The 27,030-nt window shown below is 36.8% G+C and overlaps 1 protein-coding gene across 1 annotated transcript in view; it reads left to right on the top strand.

Moving 5' to 3' along the window:
- LOC122808857 (protein S100-A4-like) overlaps positions 1–5,607 on the top strand; it is a 51,288-nt gene extending 45,681 nt beyond the window's left edge. Inside the window, exon 3 of the mRNA XM_044079955.1 lies at positions 4,773–5,607. Coding sequence (XP_043935890.1) covers positions 4,773–4,910 — 138 coding nt within the window. The 3' untranslated portion in view covers positions 4,911–5,607. The remainder of the gene's footprint in view (positions 1–4,772) is intronic.
- Positions 5,608–27,030: the final 21,423 nt, after the last annotated feature.

The following is a 27,030-nucleotide window of genomic DNA, read 5'->3' as shown; positions in this document are numbered from 1 at the left end:
TACTGCAAAGACATGCAATTAATACAGGTGTAGTAGCATTAAAAGGGTGATTGTACTTATTTTCTAACCTTAAAGCAGTCACTAATCACCACTACACATCTTTTTTCTTCACTTGGTTGTTCTAACTAAGTAGCTACTAATTTGTCTTCATTTATATTTGAACTGATTATCTCAAAATAAAGAACACCTTTCCATCACCATCCAGGAATATAAATCTGAGATTCTAGTCTTGGAACTTTAACAATGAGAAGTAATTAATAATTTGCTGTACATTACCACAGCCATCCATCTTTCTACCAGTATGGCTTACAACAGCTCACTGTAGCCACCACTAGGATTAATAATGTTTCTAATTAACAAAGCATTCATAATATGGCAGCCCCTGCTTCAACCAGTTAGCACAAAAGTCATGGATAAAGCCAAAAACAATGGGGGCACAAAGGTAAAAAAATGAGGGACAAATATTAGTTATTGCTCTTATATATTTAGAAAGGTGCAAAATAGCTGCTTGCGTATCAGCATGCATTTTCTGAAGGAAGTGAAGTCTGAAATTCAAATGATTGTCCTTAATCATTGACTGCAATCCTCAGCAGTTAAAAAAATATTTTATGAGAAATAGACTAAAAATATGAAGACCAGACCATGCAGTGAATTCAGGGACAGCTGAGGGTATGCTGAACACATGCTTCTTGCCATGTTAAACTGACTCACACTGCTCACATGGCTACCTCATTCACTGATGATCTCCCAGTCAATGCTCGCTGGACTCTAGAAAACTTAATAGACTCATCCACTAGACTTTCAATAACTGGCACTACCTTTTTCTATCTTTGATAGCACTGTTCAGTGACTACTCTTTGATAATGCAAAAATAAATTGGAATCCTTTCCTTTGTTAACTCCTCAAATGAAACCTTTATTGACCTAGATTGATCACTTATAGAAAAAATAACTATTACTAAAACAAATCTACGGGTAATGGTATTATATTTAAAGACATCAGAAGCAAAGTGAAGTCAAAGCTGCTAACCAGTATAAAGAATTTCTGTCATACAAGCAGTCCTTGCATTCTTTTATTCTCAAATGCTTCTTTCATGACAGACAGAATTACAGAACCCTATTAAGGGAAATCAGCCAAATCCATCCATACAAACTATTGTTCAAGCAGTGTTGTAACAGTGTAGTTTAAGAATGTTCTAGTATTTCTCCGGATGATATCCCAGATCCCGCAAGTGCTCATTTCTCTTCAGTTTGATTCCATTTCCTCTTTATTTAAGTGATTTCTTATAAAGCTCAAGCCCTAATCAATAGTTGTAAACTGTCTTCTCTCCATACACTCAGAGTAATAGTTGAAGCAGTTGTCTGTCCTCCCTCTTACTTCCCATTTGCTTCACTGAGGAAGCAAAGGTTCTCTCTTCTCTTCATAAAGGTGGAATGTCTCCTGCTGAGGAACCTTTTCTTCTGCTTTTATCAATTTTTGACTTATAGCTATTACTTTCCATTGTAGAGAAATGCAAACATATGCAATTGCTTCTCTAGTATCAAGAAAAAGCTAGTTATTCTTTGCACAGCATGCTTTCCATACTGGTCACAGGATCCTTCTAGTTTGCATTGATTACCTAAAGGCTAATAATGGTAGGTACGGCTCTCTCAAGTCCTGCCTAAGGCCATCAGCATCATAAATCATACCCAAATGTAGCCTAAGAAGGTAAATTATAACCTGTTAGATAAAATATTTGCAAGGTAGATTTCAGAGAACCACAGCTTGATTCAGCTTGTTTGCTTTTCTTCCCATACCTCTCAACTTGTTTGCTCAAGAATTTTGAACAAAGCCAAAAGTAATGGGGAGGCAAAAGCACAAAACCAGGGACAGATTTTAAGTATAGCTTAAATGAGCTTAAAAGAAGTTGATAGCATAACAGGTTTTGCATTAGCATATATTTTCTGAAGAATATGAAGTCTAAAACTTGAATACCTGTCAGTATTGAGAGTCTTCAGTCCTCGACACTTTGGCAGAAAAACACAAATTTTACAAGGAGCTGGCAAAAGATATAAGGAAGAAATGTGTATGATCTGTGTTATTCCGGACAGTAAGAGTTATGTATTTACCAGTTTCCTTACATTGCTTTAGGGATCTGTCTTTCATCCTATCCTTTTTCATATCTTCATAAAAGATCAAGCCTTTTACTGTAATCATATCAAACATAATCTGTATGTGGGTGATTCATTTATGATGGCAATATGTAATTTGGTACATGCTCTGATTTGTAGACTAGTTTCCCACAGTTATAAAAATGAATGCAGAACTGTTGTCTTTTGTCTTAGTACATCAAAAATAAAATTTGTGATTTTTACAATCAATAATTTTAGCATTCTTACCTTAAATTTCAAATACTGTCAGCAAAGCAAACTCCTCACTACCTTCCATGTTACTGGAGAGTGCATATGATAAACATGGAATTTCAGGGATGTTGCAAATGCATTCAGCCTTCAGAAGTTATCTCCCTTCATTGACATTTATCCATAAGTTAGTACATTTACATATCAGAGATGTGGGGCCTTGGGTGCAGGAAGATGCAGACTTTTGCAATGTGCATTTTTTTGTTTTTATTTCACATATTAATGGATTCATTTTTTTTTTCACTTTTGCTGGATTTGCTGTACAATTTCATCCTAGTTTGTTCAGCCAAAACACTTAGGGTCAGTCAAGATCAAGGAATAAAAAATCTGATCCTCAAATCAAAACTGTTGTTATCAGAAGCAAAGAGAAACTCTTATCTCAAAAATATAAATAAATAAAATAAAATGTGTATTAGTTAATGTGAGACTCACCACTGGTAGAGCATATTGCTTTCTAGCACTTTATATTCTGTAAATGTCATACTGCACACCAAACAGATTCTTCTATGATGATGGAACAGGCTTTTTAGAGACTAGACAAATCACCTAGGATCTATCACTGCATCTCTCTCTAAATACAGAGTACCCACAAATTGCCCATTCTGTTTTGCAAATCACACAAATTGACACCTAGCCATCCAAATATCTTTAAAATGGAATACTCTTGCTCAGTTTTCACTTAGATCCATTATGATAACGTGGTTATTGAGTTCATTGTGTTTAAAATGTAGAGTTACATCTTCTTCATTTTACAAATCAGTTTTTGCTCTGCCAGCAGTATGGTATGGAATGATAACGTTCTGAGTTTAAGCCAGACTCCCTAGGACTGATGAGTGATCTGGGTGCATGAAGAGACAATGTGGAGACATGGGAATGAGCAGCTAGCATCAGCTTGTCTAGCTTAGGGGATTTTTGCAGTTTTATCAGCAACCACACGTGCTTGGCTACAGCGAATGGTACTTATATACTGTAACCAGTTTTGGGTACATGCACAGTAGTACACATGCTACATTGGACCGGCATTGCAGTCTTCACTTAGTCAGCATGCACTCCAGCAATGCGGGGTTTGTGGTTAAGCCAGAAAAAATGACCACCTTCTATACTTGTCTGGCTGATGGTTCCTCTGCTGGTTTTGCTCTTGCATCAAGCAAACAGTCTTTGAACAGTAAACAAATATGAACTAAAGTACACATCTGATGATATATCTGATGATAGTTGACTGGCTCAGGGAGGGGGAAACAAACCAGGAAAAAGTCAACAAATATTTTGATATGCTTTTGGTACCCAGCTTCACCCAGCTGGGATTTGTATTTGCTCCAAAGGTGTTGCCTCAATAAATGTAATGATTACAATTATTTTTTAACCCCATTTCCTATAATGGAACAATAATCAATGGCTCTTTTGCAAAAGATGGTCAGTGGCTGTTTTAGCTCATGTAACATTTTACATGTATCAACATATATAAACACTATACATTACATACTGACCCTATTCGGCGTCTCAGTTTCTCATCCTGATGAACAAATCTCAGACAGTACACTCCTAGACACACACACACACACACACACACACACACACACACACACACACACACACACACACACACACACACACACACACACACAGCTTATGTTGACAGAACTCATGTCTCTACATGTCCTTAATCTAAAAAGTTCTCTAATTATGTTTAATCACCTTGCTTAATATTCTGCTGCAGTTGTTTTGATAATATATTACAGCTTTTCTACCCGGGCCTTCTTAGAAAATTGGTAATTCCTGTCATAGATATAGGTATATGTGAAATTCAGCTTAATATGTGTGTGTGTGTGTGTGTGTGTGTGTGTGTGTGTGTGTGTGCGTGTGTGCGTGTGTGTGTGTGTGTGTGTGTGTGTGTGTGTGTGTGTGTGTGTGTGTGTGTGTGTGTGCCTTTAAGAGACATACATTTACTGGAAATGGTACAACATGTGGTACTGTATTCTGAGTAAATCCTGGAGAAAAGCTTTATGGTGCTTAGAACTTTGCCTACTTCTTCTTATTTATTCATCTTAACAATGTAGCTTCTTTTATATTCCTATATGCTACAATACTCAAATGCAACTATCTTTTCAAAATACTAATTAATAAGTAAACCCTATATATTTTACATAATGCTGCTTCTCTTCATTTGTAGCCAAATATATTAATTTATATATGCTCATCTTCCCCTGTTTATATCTTCTTTAGGGGACTATCATTTGAATTATGAAGTCTTATAATTTACTAAATAGCATTCAACCAACCAAAAGCTATAAACAGATGATCTTCTAATTATAGTTACACAAGTACCTTCTGTCCTTATTCTCTGTAGTTAAATGACATTTTTCTCTTTTCCAGAAAGGTGAAGAAGATAAAGTTGCAAGGGAGATGATGACAAATCTGGATACACATGTGAAAGACAACAAAATTTCATTCCAGGAGTTTATGTCCCTGGTGTCTACCATTTCTGTTTATGCTCATAGTAAGACTTGTTAAAATCCATAGTCAATATTACAAAAAAGGCGAGAATGAATTCAAGGAAACGGCAAGCTCCCATCTTCAGCTGCCTCTTTTAGATCTCAGATTTACCAACATTTTGTGAACCAGAACATACGTATATTTTCCTCATTTGTAATGCATTTTCATGTTTTTACCAAACACATTTAAATAAATTGTTCTGTTGTGTTTATTTGTATATGTTGCACTGATATAAGATAGTAATACATGCCTTTGTTTTATTTTTTATATTGAGGCTCATGGTAGTGCTTTCTTCATTCCAGGCATAAATCTCTACTATGTTTTAGGCACAAAGCTATGATTTTAACCTTGTTCTTAGATTCAATGCTTTTTTGTGATTTTTAAAGGTTAAAACTATGATTTGTAGTCTTCAGAAGTTGATAGGTATGAAAATAAATCTTTACATCTTGAAGTGTAGTGTATCACATGTGATAACACATGCATTTGAAAAAGACAACATGCTGTTGAGTTTTTGTGAAATCTGTATAAGCATATTTTAGTTTCTTCAGAAGTTGATAGGTATGAAAATAAATCTTTACATCTTGAAGTGTAGTGTATCACATGTGATAACACATGCATTTGAAAAAGACAACATGCTGTTGAATTTTTGTGAAATCTGTATAAGCATATTTTAGTTATGCCTGGAAAATGTTAATAAACATTGTTATGAAAAGCATTCTCACTAAGTGAAAATTTTCCAGTGTCATAAAAACAATCAGAATAACTGCAATATTAGAAGAATAATTAATATTTTCTATGTCTAGCATAACTTATGGCAGCCTTTCTTGTCCATACATATTCTGTTCAACTGCTTTGGTCTTACCAGTCTGCCTTAATCTGTCATTTGCAAGATTCCACAATCATAACCCTTAATGGTACTTTATAGACAGTTGCGCTTAACTGTCTTTTTAATATTTCAGCTTTAAAGTAATTACCTTGATTCTGGCAGGTATCACCTCACTTTAATCATGTTTTTATATGTGAGCGTCTCATCACTGGGAGAAATAACCATAAGAGAAAGAATGCAAGTTCACCAAGTTAAATGGTATTTATTTATTTATTTACTGCCTGGATTTCTCCCGCTTGGCCTATGGATGGTTTGCATACTTATGGGGCCAGAGGTGTTATTATTTCAAACAGATTAATTTCATGCTTCTTTTGGGCTCTTATCCATGCCTTCTCACTGTTGACAGTGTGCTCCTCCTACTAGTCCAAGATGGAGAGCATATTGGTATACTTCAAAGATGTAGGTTGTTTTTATTTTATTTTTGGAACTGATTTTCCAGCAGTGTGTACCAAGGGGGTGAGTTGTTTTGAGGTAATTTGTGGATGCTTGCTGTTGTTACTTATAACTCCATGGCTTGTTTCAGACAGCTGCAGTGGTGAGGGAAGGTCACACGTTGTACACTGATGCTTTATTCACCTCAGAGTGATTAGCATGACTAGGGAGGGGAGGCCAAGTATCAGGGTGTCAGAAGTAAGGTAATTCTGTTTAATGTGCCTGCAAATCATCTGTTGTGATCACTGTACCACCCCAGTAAACAAACCGAAATAAATAAAAATATCTTATGTGTCAGTGTAAACTGAATCCAGTTTTGGTTTTGAATTAGCACAAACATTAATTGCCAGGAGGAATAAGATTCATAACGTTTGTTATTTTGCTAGTATTCTCACTGAGTTTTAGGAATTCATAAAATACTCAGCTTAGACACTACAGGTGCTATCAGGTTTCATCAGCAGGCATGTTGCCAAGTCTATGACTTGGATTGCTGCCACTAAAAAAGAAGATTGTAAGGGAATAAGCATTCAGTATATACTACCAGTGCAATCAAAAAAATCAACAACTTAGCACTGAATTTGATTACAAGGAGTGTTGTATAAGTACTGAGTCATCTGGATATGCAAGTAAAAAATATGGGAATAGAAAGAAATATGCTGTCAGGACAACAAATCATATACTAAACAAAAAAAAGCATAAAAGAACATTGCAAAGAACTACTAGCAACATTTTAAATAGGCAGACTGCATCTAGGCAGGTGTCCTTATAAGATTTTAAAAAGTGAGTATATTAATATAGTTAATACAACAAAAACAGTGTCATTGCAAAAATAAACTGTTACTAGAGGAAAACCATAACAGTCAGGATAGTGAGAAATGTGTTGCCTAGAATAAACAGATTAAATATTTCAGTTACAAATAATAATGTATATGATTTAGTTAATGTGGTATGTCAGATAAATGATATTGGAAGGGCTAACTATGAATGATTTTTGAAGGCTGCACAGGGTATTATTGGCATGAGTAGAGAGGAGAAAGTAAAGTTGTGTAAAATCTTACCTTAAAAGTAGATGCCCTTCTCTTCACTGTTGCAGCCCATTGCTTGGCCTGTATGGAAAAGCTTAAAAAGGATCTTGCTTGTGCCGTACATCACATTTAAGCTCCTCGCACAGAATGTAGGGCATAAAAGAGGCATACAAACGTAACTACCCAGAACTGAATTGCCCCCGAATAGACCAGTCAGCATAGGACAAAGGAGTACATGCACATACAGAAGGAAAACAAGCAGAATAAAGAAGAGGGGGGGGGTGCAGGGAGGGAGTTAATACTGCAACAGTGAAGAGAAGGACATCTCCTTTTATGGTAAGATTTTACCCAACTGTACCATGTCCTTCTATATCACTGTTGAGGTGTTCCATAAAGAAGGGAGAGTAAAAAAGCTCAAGAAACAGAATGGGAGGTGAAATGCTGAGAAAAGCCCTCAACAAATCCAAGTAAAATGATGATTTCAGCAAAATCTGCTCTGGCTATAGAAGCCATATCTAACTTATACTGTTTAATAAAGATATGCATTGAAGACCAAGTAGCAGCTTCAGGGATGGGAATGGTGTCCAACCCCTTGAAGACACCAGAAGAGGCATAAGAAAGAGCTCTAGCAGAAGTAGACAGAAACTTACAGTGAAAAGAATAACAGAAAGAAATGGCCTTAGATATCCAGGAGGAGATGGTTTGCTTAGAAACAGCCAAACCCAAAGACCTGGGATTAAAGGAAACAAAAAGCTGATCAGACTTACAAATAGTCCTAGCTGTATACAAATAGTACCTGAGCTGTCTATGCAAATCCAAGACATGCAGGATCCTGTCAGTAGCAGACTGAGGATAAGGGAAAAAGGAAGGGAGTTCTACCAACTGATTTAAGGACAACTGCTTTACCACCTTGGACATAAAAGAAGGATTAGTATGAAGGGTCTGCCTGTCCCTTTGAATAAACAAAAAAGGGGAAATGGCCATAAGGGCCTGGAGCACAGAAACTCTGCGAGCAGAATTAAGACCCAGCAACAAAACAGTTTTCTAGGTACAATGTTGCAAAAAAGCAGAATTTTCAGGCCCAAAGGAGTCTGAGTCAATTTTTTCAAAACAAAATTAAGGTCCCATGGAGGAGGAATAGGTTTTCTTGGAGGCCTAATATGCAGGATAACTTTAAGAAATTGTTTGACCTCAAAATGAGAAGTCAAAGGAGGGGACAACGGCAGACAAGCAGAAATGGCTGACAAAAGGCCAAGCCAGCCTGGAGCAAATCACACAAATAAGAGAGTGCTAGAGCCCCCCCCCAATGAAAAAGGGTCCTGGTAATGAGTAGAGGGGGAAACAGTGCTGTCTCAGCCAAAAGGGAGTCAGCAAGATTTTTGGGGTGTCAGGCTGAGTCTTCTGCAGGACTTTAGAAAGTAGAGGAAGAGGAGGGAAAGCATAAAGAAACTTTCCCTTCTATGGAAAGGAAAGGGCATCTGTTTTCCAGGTCAGATGGCATGGCCCTCTGGATCAGAAGAGAGGAAGCTGCCTGTTCAGATTAGAGGCAGAAAGATCTACCTAAGGAATACCCCAACAATAAACAGTGTCCTCATGTCTGGGACACTGGTGAACAGCTCTTTTGAACAGACTGGAGGCTAAAAGGGCTGGCCTAGGTTGAGAGCTAACTGTTGAATCTACTGCTCAAATTCCTTCTTGAGACAAGGAAGGAAAGGTACACTGAAAGTCAGAGTGATGATGCTGCAGCCAAACTGATCTGAGGAACCACTAAAGCTTCTGCTTATGCAGTATGGATAAAGTAAGCATTGGAATAGAAGAGGCCATGAATCCTAGGGCCTGAAAAAACTCTCTGGCTGGTATGGCAGTCATGGAAAGAGCACATTGAAAGAAGGATGTCAATGGCAATACCTTTGGAGGCAAAAGACAGGCCAGCATTGGCACTGTCTGAATCCTGCAACCCAGATACACATGATCCTAAGAGGTAGTCAGGATGGTCTTTTGGAAGTTGATTGTAAACCACAGACTTTGAAGAAGAGAGATGGTGAATTTCGGATCCTGCAACAATCAACTGGGAGAAGGCACCTAAAGCAACAGGTCATCTAGATAAGAAAAAAAATCTAAATGCCTTGAAGGCTACAGAATACATTCACAGGACCTAGGCATTTTGTGAATACTCTTGGAGCAGTAGAGAGGTCAAAAGGTAAAGTAGAAAACTGAAAATGAGAGGAAGACACAGAGAAACGTAAAACTTCCTATAAAAAGGGTGAGTAGGGATATAAAGGTAGACATCTTTCAGATCCAAGCACACCAGAAAAGGCTGGGATAATAAAAGAGGAAACAGAGTTTGAAGAGGAAGCATTAAAAAAGAAGGGATCTCAAGAAAGGTATTGAGCCAAGAGAGATCCAAAATAGGTCTCCAAGTGCCCTTCTTCCAAAAAAAAAAATGAGAATATCCTGGAATAAAAACCCCATCCCACTTGGGAAGGGAGGACAGGTCAATTGATCTCTTGGTTCAACAGGGACCCTAGAACATTTGGGAAATCAGGATGTGGCTCTAGCAGAGGTTTGAGGTAGCTAGTAGGTTGATTGGTTTTACATGTAGTTTTCACTCAACAGAGCTGCCCCAGATAACCCAAGCTGGGCATTTGGACAGTAGCTTGTTGATCCAGGGCTGCTGGGCTTTATGGAAGGTACACGCTGGCCAATCAGGTCACATACTCATAATGGGCCCCTGGCATAGGTTGGGTCCTGAACTCACTTATCACTGTTGAATACCCATAACCATTTGGTGACATTAGTTGTCACAACTGACTCACCTACAGCCATATTTTTACAACATGGAGTGGCTAGTCCTACTATAGCATGCAGTCTGTGATCTGTGTTCTACCGTAAGGACACTACACATCACAGTAAATGCCTAAAGTGGTTAGTTTATACAACTGTCCCCCTTATAGACCACCATGTAGAGTCTGTGCTACTACCCACAGTTCCAGTCTTTTAGTGAGTTTGAGATGGAAACAATTAGCATGTTTTCTGGAAGTGAGAGAAACCACACAAAGTCACAGGGAGAATATGCAAACATTAAACAGGCATTGGCCAGAGGTCAAGATCGATCCTTGTACCTTGTGCATGGGAGATGAAGACCCTAACCATTATAGCAGCTTATTTAGAGTTAGCAAGTATCCTTAAGAAAATATCATGAAAGTAGCCATGTATATGTGATGTAAAAATTATTTATTCATTTTTGTGCAAAAAGACGTGCTACAAAAATATTTAAAGATGAATTTCTCATGAATTAGGTTATATATTTTGTAAATGGCTTTTTCTCAAAATGCATTGGTTGAAAGAGTTTTTTCTTTTGCTTGAGTCTGTCATTTATTTTTTACATGTGTGTGTGTGTGTGTGTGTGTGTGTGTGTGTGTGTGTGTGTGTGTGTGTGTGTGTGTGTGTGTATGTGCGTATGTGTGTGGATGTGGGGGACTTTGTGTTCTGGAAGTTGATGTGTACAGTACAAAAAAATCCCACTATGCCCCTTGGAAATGTAGTTAACTGCTATGTCCTTCTACATGTTTCCATGTCATGTATCACAGTGCAACAGTAAATAAAATGGAAACAAATGGTAGTGTTTATGGTTTTGCTATAAACAGAAAAAAATATTTCTTCCACTTCCTGCTTATCTAATGACTGCATTATTTCTGGATCATGTGCAGACATTTTGGTTCCTATTGTTTCAGTGGTTTTAGAAATTAATTTTTCTCTTCTTGTTCTATTCTTCTTCAGCTAGTGAGTTAGCACTCTAGTTTTATAGCAGTCCACCTTTTTACATACGGTCCTTTTCATCTCATTTTTAAGTTCTAAAAGCTCTACATCTCCTCATTATTAGACTTTTTATCTCCTTCCTCCTTTTACCAGATTTTTGAGCTCTGTATAGTCTCCACGCAATCATCTTTTTCAGAAGCAATTTGTTCCTTTCCATTCATATATCCTCTGTCACATGTAAACAACATAAATGGTTTCCATTTAGTATAAAGTTTGTTTATGACAAGAGGTACTTCAGTCCACCACATGTTAATTTAACATGCACAAAATGTTATTTCATCCTCTAATTATGATCCACCTTCCAATATCTGGCTTTTATCAACTTACATTTGTATATTTCATTTGTTTTCCAGAATTACAGCCCTGAAACTTCTGTCACTCAATTGTCCACTGCAAAAAACAAACAAAAAAGTCATGTTTTCCATAAGGAAAAGCAGCTGCTCAAGGTTTGTGCAAACAGTCCATTTTATTGGGTCTGCTGTAAGTGCCAAGTCCCAGATATTCAAAGGCCGTTGACTTGCAACCAGGAACTCGGGCATCTTGTGACATGCAAAGCCAATTGCTTATTCTGGAACTTGACTATATATTTTGGCAAGGTGCAGCAGCCATGCAGAGTAACCGTTACTGCGGCATCATGCACGAGTATTATAGTGACATTCAAGCAAGGTAAGTGGGTCGGGATGAGCTACTAGATTAAGGCTACAGGCAGTGATTGAGAGAAGGATTTAAGTTTATGAAGGTAGGAGCTTTAGGTTTCAGGAGCAGGAGAGGAGTTTAGGGTTAGAGAGTGATCAGAGACTTTAGGTTGAGGGAGCAATGGTGACATTTCTGGTTTAAGGAGTAGGAGAGAAATTTTAGGGCTAGGAAATAGTTAGGGACTATAGGTTTAGGGAAAAGGAGGAGAGTTTAGGATTAGAAGGCAAAAATGTAGTTTTAGAGTTAGGAAGTGATCAAGGACTTCAGTTTTGGGTGGGGAGAGTAAAGTTTTAAGTTTAGGTGGGGGGAGTAAAGTTTTAAGTTTAAGGAGCAATCAGGTTATTTAGGATTAGGAAGGGGAGTGCTATATTTAGCGACTGAGTGGGAGTCTTACGATTAGAATTAGGGTACTGGTAAAGCTATGCAGTAGAGTAGGGCTGGGTGGTGGGTGTGCTAGGTGATTAGGATCAGGCTAGTGGGAGATGGGAGATTTAACAGATAGTAAACTGAACAACATATGTTGGAAATTATTTGTATATTCCTTATCTCTTGAAAAAAATAACTGAAAGTGATAATGCATGTTACACCAGCATAGTAACCAGCAAATAGAAGAGAAATATGTTGAATTGAGTTTACTGTGTCACAGCCTTAACACCGATTATATTATGGAAAGTTCAGTGAAATGGGAAAGCTCCCCTACATGGAGGATATGAAAAGCTGTTGTTCTTTAACTGTTCAGCACTCTGTGGGACAGCTGAAGAAATTATGATATCAGAGAAGAAGTCAAAGTAGCTATAGTTGTAGAGAAGGTCAAAGGGAGCACATAACTGGGGTTTAGGTACATGTACAGGAAGAAGAATATGATTTTGTGAAGATCTAGGTGAGAGAGGAAGAAGGCAAGAGGAAACATCCAGCAAAGGGATGTCTGGATGGGTGGATGGATGGATGGATGGATGGATGGATGGATGGATTGTGTGAGAGAAGATATGTGATGTTCAGGTATGAGTGTTGATGAAGGTAGGAGACTGATAATAAATCAAAATGAAAGTTGATGTGACACCCCAACCCCATGTAGACAATAGAGAAAATGAGGTTGATGATTCATAGTTTCATAGATTATTACCAGGCTAGTGACCCTGGTAACCTTTCCAAGTATAGCCAAATTTTACCAAAAGAATGACATCCACTATCAAAACAGTACATTGAGGTCAGACATTTATAAGCTACCTCTGTCCATAAGTCACATGGGTGCCAGGCCCAGATGAAATTATTTTTTGAAGATTATATTATTTACCAAGATACACAGCTAAGAAAAAAAAATAAACATTTTTTGAACTTTAGGGAAAGCAGACAGAGAAACAATCAGTTGTTATTACTCTGTGCTTCCGTTTTATATCATTCTGTTCTTGTGAAATAAGTGCACAAGGCTGCACTCAAAGTAATTCTGAAATTCATCAGACTTGTTTTCCAACAAATTTGAAGACAATCTTCCTGTCTGTGATCAAGGCTATAATTTCACTTCTTTATTAGTTTCAGTTAACAGTTAACTTTGAACATTTTGTGCTATCTAACAGAAACACCTCCCAGAATCTCTAAGGATAGCCAGAATCTTCTGTCCCTTACATCATAACATATGATGTGTGCTTTTTTGAGCAATATTTTCAACAAATTCTGTAGAAAAGTTTACCAACCCCATATTTTTCCATATGCCTGTCACTAGGATTGGGAGGGGCACCAGCTGAATAGCTTTTGTGATTTGATATCAATCATTGGCCGTTTCACCTTCTCTGGAATAATTACTCATAGAAATGTTGCTGCTGGTTCTAGAAGCTGGACATTATTCATGTCCATTTTCAACGCAGCTTTAAATAAAGCTGTATAAACAACAAACAGTGCTACCCATCATTAGTGATCTGGATAAGGATTTAATCCACATATTTCAACTCCTTGTTTCTGAACCCTAAAAGTTTAAACATTTTTAGCTAAATCTTGATGGAAGCACATAAGTGAACCATGAAATCTTGATCACATAATTAAACACTACTTATTATTAAACATAAAAGCAAAAGGCAGTGCTTAATGGGGTGTCAACGGCACAGAAAAGAGACTATATGCATGAGAATGCCTTACAATTACTGCAAAGACATGCAATTAATACAGGTGTAGTAGCATTAAAAGGGCAATTGTACTTATTTTCTAACCTTAAAGCAGTCACTAATCACCACTACCCATCTTTTTTCTTCACTTGGTTGTTCTAACTAAGTAGCTACTAATTTGTCTGCATTTATATCTGAACTGATTATCTCAAAATAAATAACACCTTTCCATCACCCTCCAGGAATATAAATCTGAGCGTCTAGTCTTGGAACTTTAACAATGAGAAGTAATTAATAATTTGCTGTACATTACCGCAGCCATCCATCTTTCTACCAGTATGGCTTACAACAGCTCACTATAGCCACCACTAGGATTAATAATGTTTCTAATTAACAAAGCATTCATAATATGGCAGCCCCTGCTTCAACCAGTTAGCACAAAAGTCATGGATAAAGCCAAAAACAATGGGGGCACAAAGGTCAAAAATGAGGGCAAATATAAGTTATTTGCTCTTATATATTTAAAAAGGTGTAAAATAGCTGCTTGTGTATCAGCATGCATTTTCTGAAGGAAGTGAAGTCTGAAATTCAAATCTTTGTCCTTAATCATTGACTGCAATCCTCAGCAATTATAAAAATCTTTTATGTGAAATAGACTAAAAATATGAAGACCAGACCATGCAGTGAATTCAGGGACAGCTGAGGGTATGCTGAACACATGCTTCTTGCCTTGTTAAACTGTCTCACACTGCTAACATGGCTACCTTATTCACTGACATTTCCCAGTCAATGCTCGCTGGACTCTAGAAAACTTAATAGACTTGTCCACTAGACTTTCAATAACTGGCACTCCCTTTTTCTATCTTTGATAGCACTGTTCAGTGACTACTTTTTGATAATGCGAAAATAAATCGGAATCCTTTCCTTTGGTAACTCCTGAAATGAAACCTTAATTGACCTAGATTGATCACTTATAGAAAAAAAAACTATTACCAAAACAAATCTACAGTGAAGTCAAAGCTGCTAACCAGTATAAAGAATTTTTGTCATACAAGCAGTCCTTGCATTCTTTTATTTTCAAATGCTTCTTTCATGACAGACAGAATTATAGAATTCTGTTAAGGGAAATCAGCCAAATCCATCCACACAAACTACTGTTCCATCAGTTCCAAACACACAAAACACTGCTAGGTGTATAAATGAAGTATTCCACCTAAAAACAAAGATAAGTATTCCACAAAAAAAGCAAATATTTCAACCATAGGCAAATGAATCTCAGCGCCAGTCCATCCAGTTTAAAATGAAGTAAAACAAACTTTAATCTTCCATTGAGCTCAGTTAAACAAGGTAAGCGCTTTCATGGTTGTATCATACCACTTCATCAGACCATAAATGCATTGAATTGTGGTCCCTTATAAATATACTCAGCAATTAAATGCAATACATGTATACCAATTATTCTATTTAGAATTAAAGACATACACACCCTTACTGAAATTTCTGATGCATCTTTAAACTATATGTTTAACATCTATCTTGGAATATTATAAAAGCATAAAAAACATGAACATAAAATATAAATATATATATCACTTTATTATTTACTATTCTCACACAATAAATTTATTTAAAAAGAGCCATATTCTTTAAAATAGGCTTCATTGGTATCCTTTCATTGAGGCCTTTGCCTCTGTCAGCCCTTAATCTAACTATCCATCTAGTTTCTGAGGTTTTCGTTTTATTTATCAAATCACCCCCTCTTTCATTTGATAAAACCTGTTCCATGATTTGAAACTTAAAAGAATGTGTCTGCCCGTATTCAACTACATGTTTTGCTAGGGCATTCGTCAGCGTGCTCTTTCTTATATGTAACAAGTGCTCACGGATATGAAATCTAAGTTCCCTATTCGTTTTTCCCACATGGAAGGATAAACATATTTGACAGACAGCTAAATATACAATGTCTTTACTGTTACAATTAGCTTTCACTTTAAATATATATGTATACTGTGTGTCTGGATGCACAAATTTGTTTTTCTGCTCAATAAATTGACATTGATTACACCTGGTACATGGTGATGTACCTGTCAAATTTACATTATTTTCTGTTGATTCATGTTTATAACAAAATATCTTCTTCAATGATTTTTTTGTTTCTAAACATAAATGTTGGTGTTTCACCTATTAACGGCCTTATTTCTGGATCTTGGGTCAGTATTGACCAATATTTCTTAACTCATTTCTCTTCAGTTTGATGCCATTTACTCTATATTTAAGTGATTTCTTATAAAGCTCAAGCCCTAATCAATAGTTGTAAACTGTCTTCTCTCCGTACACTCAAAATAATAGTTGAAGCAGTTGTCTGTCCTCCCTCTTACTTCCCATTTGCTTCACTGAGGAAGCAAAAGTTCTCTCTTCTCTTCATAAAGGTGGAATGTCCCCTGCTGAGGAACCTTTTCTTCTGCTTTTATCAATTTTTGACTTATAGCTATTACTTTCCATTGTAGAGAAATGCAAACATGTGCAATTGCTTCTCTAGTATCAAGAAAAAGCTAGTTATTCTTTGCACAGCATGCTTTCCATACTGGTCACAGGATCCTTCTAGTTTGCATTGATTAACTAAAGGCTAATGTTAGATACAGCTCTCTCAAGTCCTGCCTAAGGCCATCAGCATCATAAATCATACCCAAATGTAGCCTAAGAAGGTAAACTATAACCTGTTAGACAAAATATTTCCAGGATAGATTGCAGAGAGCAGTAGCTTGATTCAGCTTGTTTGCTTTTCTTCCCATACCTCTCAACTTGTTTGCTCAAGAATTTTGAACAAAGCCAAAAGTAATGGGGAGGCAAAAGCACAAAACCAGGGACAGATTTTAAGTATAGCTTAAATGAGCTTAAAAGAAGTTGATAGCATAACAGGTTTTGCATTAGCATATATTTTCTGAAGAATATGAAGTCTAAATCTTGAATACCTGTCAGTATTGAGAGTCTTCAGTCCTCAACACTTTGGCAGAAAAACACAAATTTTACAAAGAGCTGGCAAAAAATATAAGGAAGAAATGTGTATGATCTGTGTTATTCCGGACAGTAAGAGTTATGTCTTTACCAGTTTCCTTACATTGCTTTAGGGATCTGTCTTTGGTCCTATCCTTTTTCATATCTTCATAAAAGATCAAGCCTTTTACTGTAATCATATCAAACATAATCTGTATGTGGGTGATTCATTTATGATGGCAATATGTAATTTGGTACATGCTCTGATTTGTAGACTAGCTTCCCACAGTTATAAAAATGAATGCAAAACTGTTGTCTTTTGTCTTAGTACATCAAAAATAAAATTTGTGATTTTTACAATCAATAATTTTAGCATTCTTGCCTTAAATTTGAAATACTGTCAGCAAAGCAAACTCCTCACTACCTTCCATGTTACTGAAGAGTGCATATGATAAACATAGAATTTTGGGGATGTTGCAAATGCATTCAGCCTTCAGAAGTTATCTCCCTTCATTGACATTTATCCATAAGTTAGTACATTTAGATATCATAGATGTGAGGCCTTGGGTGCAGGAAGATGCAGCCTTTTGCAGTGAGCATTTTTTTTGTTTTTATTTCACAGGAGGATCTATCACTGCATCTCTCTCTAAATACAGAATACACACAAATTGCCCATTCTGTTTTGCAAATCACACAAATTGATACCTAGCCATGCAAATATCTTTAAAATGGAATACTCTTGCTCATTTTTCACTTAGATCCATTATGATAACGTGGTCATTGAGTTCATTGTGTTTAAAATGTAGAGTTACATCTTCTTCATTTTACAAATCAGTTTTTGCTCTGCCAGCAGTATGGTATGGAATGATAACGTTCTGAGTTTAAGCCAGACTCCCTAGGACTGATGAGTGATCTGGGTGCATGAAGAGACAATGTGGAGACATGGGAATGAGCAGCTAGCATCAGCTTGTCTAGCTTAGGGGATTTTTTGCAGTTTTATCAACAATCACACGTGCTTGGCTACAGAGAATGGTACTTATATACTGTAACCAGTTTTGGGTACATGCACAGTAGTACACATGCTACACTGGACCAGCATTGCAGTCTTCACTTAGTCAGCATGCACTCCAGCAATGCGGGGTTTGGGGTTAAGCCAGAAAAAATGATCACCTTCTATACTTGTCTGGCTGATGGCTCCTCTACTGGTTTTGCTCTTGCATCAAGCAACAGTCATTGATCAGTAAACAAATATGAACTATAGTACACATCTGATGCTATATCTGATGATAGTTGACTGGCTCAGGGAGGGGGAAACGAACCAGGAAAAAGTCAGCAAATATTTTGATATGCTTTTGGTACTCAGCTTCACCCAGCTGGGATTTGTATTTACTCCAAAGGTGTTGCCTCAATAAATGTAATGATTACAATTATTTTTGAACCCCATTTCCAATAATGGAACAATAATCAATGGCTCTTTTGCAAAAGATGGTCAGTGGCTGTTTTAGCTCATGTAATATTTTACATGTATCAACATATATAAACACTATACATTACATACTGACCCTATTCTGCTTCTCAGTTTCTCATCCTTATGAACAAATCTCAGACAGCACACTCCTCCACACACACTCACAAGCACACACAGCTTATGTTGACAGTGCATGTCCTTAATCTAAAACATTCTCTAATTATGTCTAATCACCTTGTTTAATATTCTGCTGCAGTTGTTTTGATAATATATTGCAGCTTTTCGACCAGGGCCTTCTTAGAAAATTGGTAATACCTGTCATAGATATAGGTATATGTGAAATTCAGCTTAATATGTGTGTGTGTGTGTGTGTGTGTGTGTGTGTGTGTGTGTGTGTGTGTGTGTGTGTGTGTGTGTGTGTGTGTGTGTGTGTCTTTAAGAGACATACAGTTACTGGAAATGGTGCAACATGTGGTACTGTATTCTGAGTAAATCCTGAAAAAAAGCTTTATGGTGTTTAGAACTTTGCCTACTTCTTCTTATTTATTCATCTTATCAATGTAGCTTATTTTATATTCCTATAAGCTACAATACTCAAATGCAACTATCTTTTCAAAATACTAATTAATAAGTAAACCCTATATATTTTACATAATGCTGCTTCTCTTCATTTGTAGCCAAATATATTTATATATGTTCATCTTCCCCTGTTTTTATCTTCATTAGGGGACTATAATTTGAATTATGAAGTCTTATAATTTACTAAATGGCATTCAACCAACCAAAAGCTATAAACAGATGATCTTCTAATTATAGTTACACAAGTACCTTCAGTCCTTATTCTCTGTAGTTAAATGACATGTTCTCTTTTCCAGAAAGGTGAAGAAGATAAAGTTGCAAGGGAGATGATGACAAATCTGGATACAGATATGAAAGACAAAGAAATTTCATTCCAAGAATTTACATCCCTGGTGGCTAACATTTTTATTTATTCTCATAATAAGAATTTTTAAAATCCATAGTCAATATTACAAAAAAGGTGAGAATGAATTAAAGGAAACGGCAAGCTCCCATCTTCAGCTGCCTCTTTCAAATCTCAGATTTACCAACATTTTGTGAACCAGAACATTTGTAATGCATTTTCATGTTTATACCAAACACATTTAAATAAACTGTTCTATTGTGTTTATTTGCATATGTTGCACTGATATAAGATATCGATGCATGCCTTTGTTTTATTTTTTATATTGAGGATCACGGTAGTGCTTTATTCAATCCAGGCATACCTCTCTACTATAATTGAACCACGCTGATGAAGAATAAATATTTACCACATCTCAAAAACCTGTAACAATTGACAGAGACAATTATAAAAAAAATAAGATACTGGAAGAAACTAAAAAAATGTGTGAGGAAGTGATTAAAGCAACATCTAATTCGGCATTAGAAACTTTCTTGTCAAGTATTAATGACCTGGATAAGGTGAGAGAATTAAAATGGAAAGAAAATATGTATTTTGTTGTAGTAGATGTCACTGGTCTATATACTAATATACAGCATATATATGGACTAGAAGCTATACAGTTTTTCTTGGGAGATAATCCCAGAACACAATATATCAAGTTAGTATATTTCTGTCTGAATAATAACATTTTTGAATTTGAAGGAAGCCTCTATAAACAAAAACAGGGCACAGCCATGGGGGCAGATTTTGCCCCCATGTATGCAAATATGTTTATGGGATTAATGGAGAGTACCCATATATACGGAAATATATTTTTTCAGAGATATGTTAAACATTATTTTAGATTTATAGATGAAATTATATTTATATGTCATGAAGGTAGAGAAGAGGTATCTGAGTTTTTGAATTTTTTGAAAAATAATAGATTTGGAATTAAGTATGATCAAGCATAAGTTGGATTGAAAGTTAATTTTTTAGACATCACTGTAGAAGGAGTGAATAGTGAGAAAATTAAAACTAAGATACACAGAAAATTCAATCAGCAGAATTTAATGTTACAGGCCACTAGTTGCCATCCACCACATACTTTAGCTTCTGTTCTGTATGGTGAATTGTTAAGAATCAAGAGATTATGTAGCGATATTAATGATTCAAAAATGGAAGCTGCAAGAGCTATGCAAATATTTCTGAACAGGGGATACGAAGAAGAAACAATAATGGAAAGTAATATTAAACTTTATGAAAACCATAACACTAGAAAAATCAAGTTATACGGGTAACGTTGGAAACAGAAATAGAACTTTAGAAAACAACATTATATTTTTTGTTACTAAATATACAGTTTTTTCAGATAGATTTAATAATTTATTGAGAGAATACTGGAAATTAATAAGGAGACAAGTATCCTGTTTGTCACAAGTAGAACTTAGGATATGTTATCAGAGAGGACATCATTTACAAGATTTTTTTGGTTCACAGTAAATATATTAGACCAAAAGAACCAATAAATAGAAATTTCAAGAAATTGGGCACAAGCTCTCGTGATAAATGTTCTATTTGTCAACAAATTGTACCTACATTTGATAAAATTAATGGAAACAAATTTGAAACACAGGATTGCTTTGCCTGTACAACAAAGGGAATAATCTATGCAATAAAGTGGTGTTCTTGTAATTATTTCTATATTGGTGAGAGCAAAAGAAGTCTGAGTGAAAGGATAAAAGAACATGTTAGGGACATAAAAAATAATAAAATAATAAGCCCCATAGCACATCATTTTAACACAGTACATATGGGCAATATTGACAGTTTGGAAGTAACAGTTTTGGAACATATTTCTTTATATTTTACTGGTGATGATTTATTGAAATATTTATTTAAAAAAAGGAATACATTTTCATTATTAAATATAACACCATGCAGCCTTATGGGCTAAACATAGAATGTCACTGGCAGAGCTTTATTTGACTTCTATTTTTAGCTTTAAGGAATGTATATTCTGCTTTAAATGTTTTAATTGATTGATTAATTGAAGCTGATTATGGTATAAATAGGCATGCTGTGAGCTTGCATTTTACTTTGTAAAGGTTGTTACGGCCAAGGCGCTGGGAGATTTTATGGTGAAACTTTCATTGTTCATTTTGCTGTTGAATTCGCTGTGGAATTAAACAGATTTTTACCCAAGAAGAAGGCGTTACTGGTTTTTGAGACGTGGTAAATATATACCTCTCTACTATGTTTTAGGCACAAAGCTAAGATTTTAACCTTGTTCTTAGATTCAATGCTTTTTTTGTGATTTTTAAAGATTAAAATTCTGATTTGTAGTCTTCAGAAGTTGATAGGTATGAAAATAAATCTTTACATCTTGAAGTGTAGTGTATCACATGTGTTAACAGATGCATTTGAAAAAAAAAACAACATGCTGTTGAATTTTTGTGAAATCTGTATAAGCATATTTTAGTTATGCCTGGAAAATGTTAATAAACATTGTTATGAAAAGCATTCTCACTAAGTGAAAATTTTCCAGTGTCATAAAAACAATCAGAATAACTGCAATATTAGAAGAATAATTAATATTTTCTATGTCTAGCATAACTTATGGCAGCCTTTCTTGTCCATACATATTCTGTTCAACTGCTTTGGTCTTACCAGTCTGCCTTAATCTGTCATTTGCAAGATTCCACAGTCATAACTCTTAATGGTACTTTATAGACAGCTGTCCTTAACTGTCTTTTTAATATTTCAGCTTTAAAATAATTACCTTGATTCTGGCAGGTATCACCTCACTTTAATCATGCTTTTATATGTGAGCATCTCATCACTGGGAGAAATAACCATAAGAGAAAGAATGCAAGTTCACCAAGTCAAATGGTATTTATTTATTTATTTACTGCCTGGATTTCTCCTGCTTGGCCTATGGATGGTTTGTTTACTTATGGGGCCAGTGGTGTTATTATTTCAAACAGATTCATTTCATGTTTCTTTTGGGCTATAATCCATGCCTGCTCACTGTTGACAGTGTGCTCCTCCTACTAGTCCAAGATGGAGAGCATATTGGTATACTTCAAAGATGTAGGTTGTTTTTTTTTATTTTATTTTTGGAACTGCTTTTCCAGCAGGGGGTGGGTTGTTTTGAGGTAATTTGTGGATGCTTGCTATTGTTAATTATAACTCCATGGCCTGTTTCAGACAGCTGCAGTGTTGAGGGAAGGCCACACGTTGTACACTGATGCTTTATTCACTTCAGAGTGATTAGCATGACTAGGGAGGGTAGGCCAAGTATCAGGGTGTCAGAAGTAAGGTAATTCTGTTTAATGTGCCTGCAAATCATCTGTTGTGATCATACCACCCCACTAAACAAACCAAAATAAATAAAAATATCTTATGGGTCAGTGTAAACTGAATCCAGTTTTGGTTTTGAAGTAGACACACATTTAGTTACCACAAGGAATAAGATTCATAACGTTTGTTATTTTGCTAGTATTCTCACTGAGTTTTAGGAATTCATAAAATACTCAGCTTAGACACTATAGGTGCTATCAGGTTTCATCAGCAGGCATGTTGCCAAGTCTATGACTTGGATTGCTGCCACTAAAAAAGAAGATTGTGAGGGAATAAGCATTCAGCATATACTACCAGTGCAATCAAAAAAATCAACAACTTAGCACTGAATTTGATTACAAGGAGTGTTGTATAAGTACTGAGTCATCTGGATATGCAAGTAAAAAATATGGGAATAGAAAGAAATATGCTGTCAGGACAACAAATCATATACTAAACAAAAAAAAGCATAAAAGAACATTGCAAAGAACTACTAGCAACATTTTAAATAGGCAGACTGCATCTAGGCAGGTGTCCTTATAAGATTTTAAAAAGTGAGTATATTAATATAGTTAATACAACAAAAACAGTGTCATTGCAAAAATAAACTGTTACTAGAGGAAAACCATAACAGTCAGGATAGTGAGAAATGTGTTGCCTAGAATAAACATATTAAATATTTCAGTTACAAATAATAATGTATATGATTTAGTTAATGTGGTATGTCAGATAAATGATATTGGAAGGGCTAACTATGAATGATTTTTGAAGGCTGCACAGGGTATTATTGGCATGAGTAGAGAGGAGAAAGTAAAGTTGTGTAAAATCTTACCTTAAAAGTAGATGTCCTTCTCTTCACTGATGCAGCCCATCGCTTGGCCTGTATGGAAAAGCTTAAAAAGGGTCTTACTTGTGCCGTACATCACATTTAAACTCCTCGCACAGAATGTAGGGCATAAAAGAGATATACAGACATAACTACCCAGAACTGAATTGCCCCCAAATAGACCAGTCAGCATAGGACAAAGGAGTACATGCACATACAGAAGGAAAACAAGCAGAATAAAGAAGGGGGGGGGTGGAGGGAGGGAGTTAATACTGCAACAGTGAAGAGAAGGACATCTACTTTTATGGTAAGATTTTACCCAACTGTACCATGTCCTTCTATATCACTGTTGAAGTATTCCATAAAGAAGGGAGAGTAAAAAAGCTCAAGAAACAGAATGGGAGGTGAAATGCTGAGAAAAGCCCTCAACAAATCCAAGTAAAATGATGATTTCAGCAAAATCTGCTCTGGCTATAGAAGCCATATCTAACTTATACTGTTTAATAAAGATATGCATTGAAGACCAAGTAGCAGCTTCAGGGATGGAAATGGTGTCCAACCCCTTGAAGACACCAGAAGAAGCAGTAGAATGAGCTCTAGCAGAAGTAGACAGAAACTTACAGTGAAAAGAATAACAGAAAGAAATGGCCTTAGATATCCAGGAGGAGATGGTTTGCTTAGAAACAGCCAAACCCAAAGACCTGGGATTAAAGGAAACAAAAAGCTGATCAGACTTACAAATAGTCCTAGCTGTATACAAATAGTACCTGAGCTGTCTATGCAAATCCAAGACATGCAGGATCCTGTCAGTAGCAGACTGAGGATAAGGGAAAAAGGAAGTGAGTTCTACCAAATGATTTAAGGACAACTCCTTTACCACCTTGGACATAAAAGAAGGATTAGTATGAAGGGTCTCCCTGTCCCTTTCAAAAAAACAAAAAAGGAAATGGCCATATGGGCCTGGAGCACAGAAGCTCTGCGAGCAGAATTAAGGCCCAGCAACAAAACAGTTTTCTAGGTACAATGTTGCAAAAAAGCAGAATTTTCAGGCCCAAAGGAGTCTGAGTCAATTTTTTTCAAAACAAAATTAAGGTCCCATGGAGGTGGAATAGGTTTTCTTGGAGGCCTAATATGCAGGATAACCTTAAGAAATTGTTTGACCTCAAAATAAGAAGTCAAAGGAGGGGACAAGGGCAGACAAAAAGCCAAGCCAGCCTGGAGCAACTCACACAAATAAGAGAGTACTAGAGGGCCCCGAATGAAAAAGGATCCTGGTAATGAGTAGAGGGGGAAACAATGCTGTCTCAGCCAAAAGGGAGTCAGCAAGATGTTTGGGGAGTCCAGCTGAATCTTCTGCAGGACTTTTGAAAGTAAAGGAAGATGAGGGAAAGCATAAAGAAACCTCCCCTTCTATGGAAAGGAAAGGGCATCTGTTCTCCAGGTGAGATGGCATGGCCCTTTGGAACAGAAGAGAGGAAGCTGCTTGTTCAGATTAGAGGCAGAAAGATCTACCTAAGGAATACCCCACCAATAGACCATGTCCTCATGACTGGGGCACTGGTGAACAGCTCTTGAGAACAGACTGGAGGCTAAAAGGGCCGGCCTGTGTTGAGAGCTAACAGTTGAATCTACTTCTCAAATTCCTTCTTGAGACAGGGAAGGAAGTGTACACTGAAAGTCAGAGGGTAATGAAACCACTAAAGCTTCTTCTTATGCAGTATGGATAAAGTAAGCACTGGAATAGAAGAGGCCATGAATCCTAGGGCCTGAAGAAACACCCCGGCTGGCATGGCAGTCATGGAAAGAGCACATTGAAAGATGGCTGTCAATGGCAATACCTTTGGAGGCAAAAGACAGGCCAGCATTGGCACTGTCTGAATCCTGCAACCCAGATACACATGATCCTAAGAGGTAGTCAGGATGGTCTTTTGGAAGTTAATTGTAAACCACAAACATTGAAGAAGAGATGGTGAATGGCAGATCTTGCAACAATGAACTGGGAGAAGGTACTTAAAGCAACAGGTCATCTAGATAAGAAAAATATCTAAATGCCTTGAAGGCTACAGAAGGCAATCACAGGAGCTAGGCATTTTGTGAATACTCTTGGGGCAGTAGAGAGGCCAAAAGGTAAAGAAGAAAACTGAAAATGAGAGGAAGACACAGAGAAACATAAAAACTTCCTATAAAAAGGGTGAGTAGGGATATAAAGTAGACATCTTTCAGATCCAAGAACACCAGAAAAGGCTGGGGTAATAACAGAGGAAACAAGTTTGAAGAGTAAGCATTCAAAAAGAAGGGATCTCAAGAAAAGTGTTGAGCCAGGAGAGATCCAAAATAGGTCTCCAAGTGCCCTTCTTCCAAGGAACCGGGAATATCCTGGAATAAAAACCCCATCCCACTTGGGAAGGGAGGACAGGTCAAATGGTCTCTTGGTTCAACAGGGACCCTAGAACCTTTGGGAAATGAGGAAGTTGCTCTAGAGGAGGTTTGTGGAATCCCTCCACCCCAAAAAGAGGGAGAGATTTCCATACCATAAAGTAACCTTGATGGATGATAGAAAGAACTCAAGAGTCTGAAGTGATAAGACATCAATTTGGAAGACAAAAGGAGAACCAAAGAGACAAAGGAACCTGGTCTAAAGGGAGGGTGGATTGTCAATGAGAAGCAGTCTTACCAAGTTAGAGAAGCTTCTGGACCACAGAAATCTGAGAAGCCTTAGCAGAGGGGACCTGTCTACCACCCTTCCTGACCTTAGTGGCCTGGCAGGTTTGCCTGTGAACAAAAGCAGATCTAGAAGGATAATTCCTCTGGAGATGAGAGACAAAAATATGTTTAAGGTCTTGCAAGGCTTTGCCTTTCTCTTTAAGAGACTTAAGTTATCAGCAGCAGCCCAATAAAGATGAATATTATCCAAAGGAGCATCCAATAACTTGGCCTTAATGTCCTCAGAAAGAGACTGGGGATGAAGCCAAGAATAACACCTTATGATGGACCCAAAAGAACTGGCCCGAAAAGAGGTATCAGCAGCATCATAGCTACACCTAACAGAGTGGTGTGCTATTTGAGAAGCAGTACCTATCAAATATAAGGCAGAGGATTTGCTACCGGAATCAGGAAAGACAGAGATAACCTGACAAGCCTGAGCAACCAAGGTCAGAGCATACCTGGTCATGTGGGTCTGATAATTAATAGCCCTAAAGGCCAAAGTAGAAGCAGAGTAAACTTTTTGGCAATACTTTCCATTGCCCTCCTATCCTTGTTAGAAGGCAAAAGTTTGGAAGAGGGGCAAAAGCTTAGAAAGTTTTTAAGAAGAAACTGACACCACAACAGGATCAGCAGAAGGACATTCAAATAAAAGTTTTTTTTAGGAGCAGGAGACCTGGAAGCACCAATGAAATATCTAACAAGGCAACACAAGAGGAGCTGCTGATAGTTTAGGAGTATCCACCTCAAGCAACTCACATCCTCTCTGAAACTCTGACACTTGAGAAGTGTCCCACTTAAAGAATTCCATCATCATATGCTCCAAAAGGACAATTCTTTGAAAGGAGACTGAGGGTTAACAGACTCCTCTGCATCAGAACCATAAGCCAAAGGCAAAGGCATCTGTG

This window comes from Protopterus annectens, chromosome 8.part0, assembly GCF_019279795.1.
Source record: "Protopterus annectens isolate FY-2018-M chromosome 8.part0, PAN1.0, whole genome shotgun sequence".
NCBI lineage: Eukaryota > Metazoa > Chordata > Ceratodontiformes > Protopteridae > Protopterus > Protopterus annectens.
The sequence above is the reverse complement of the archived record's forward strand: the minus strand, read 5'-3'. Positions and strand labels throughout refer to the sequence as shown.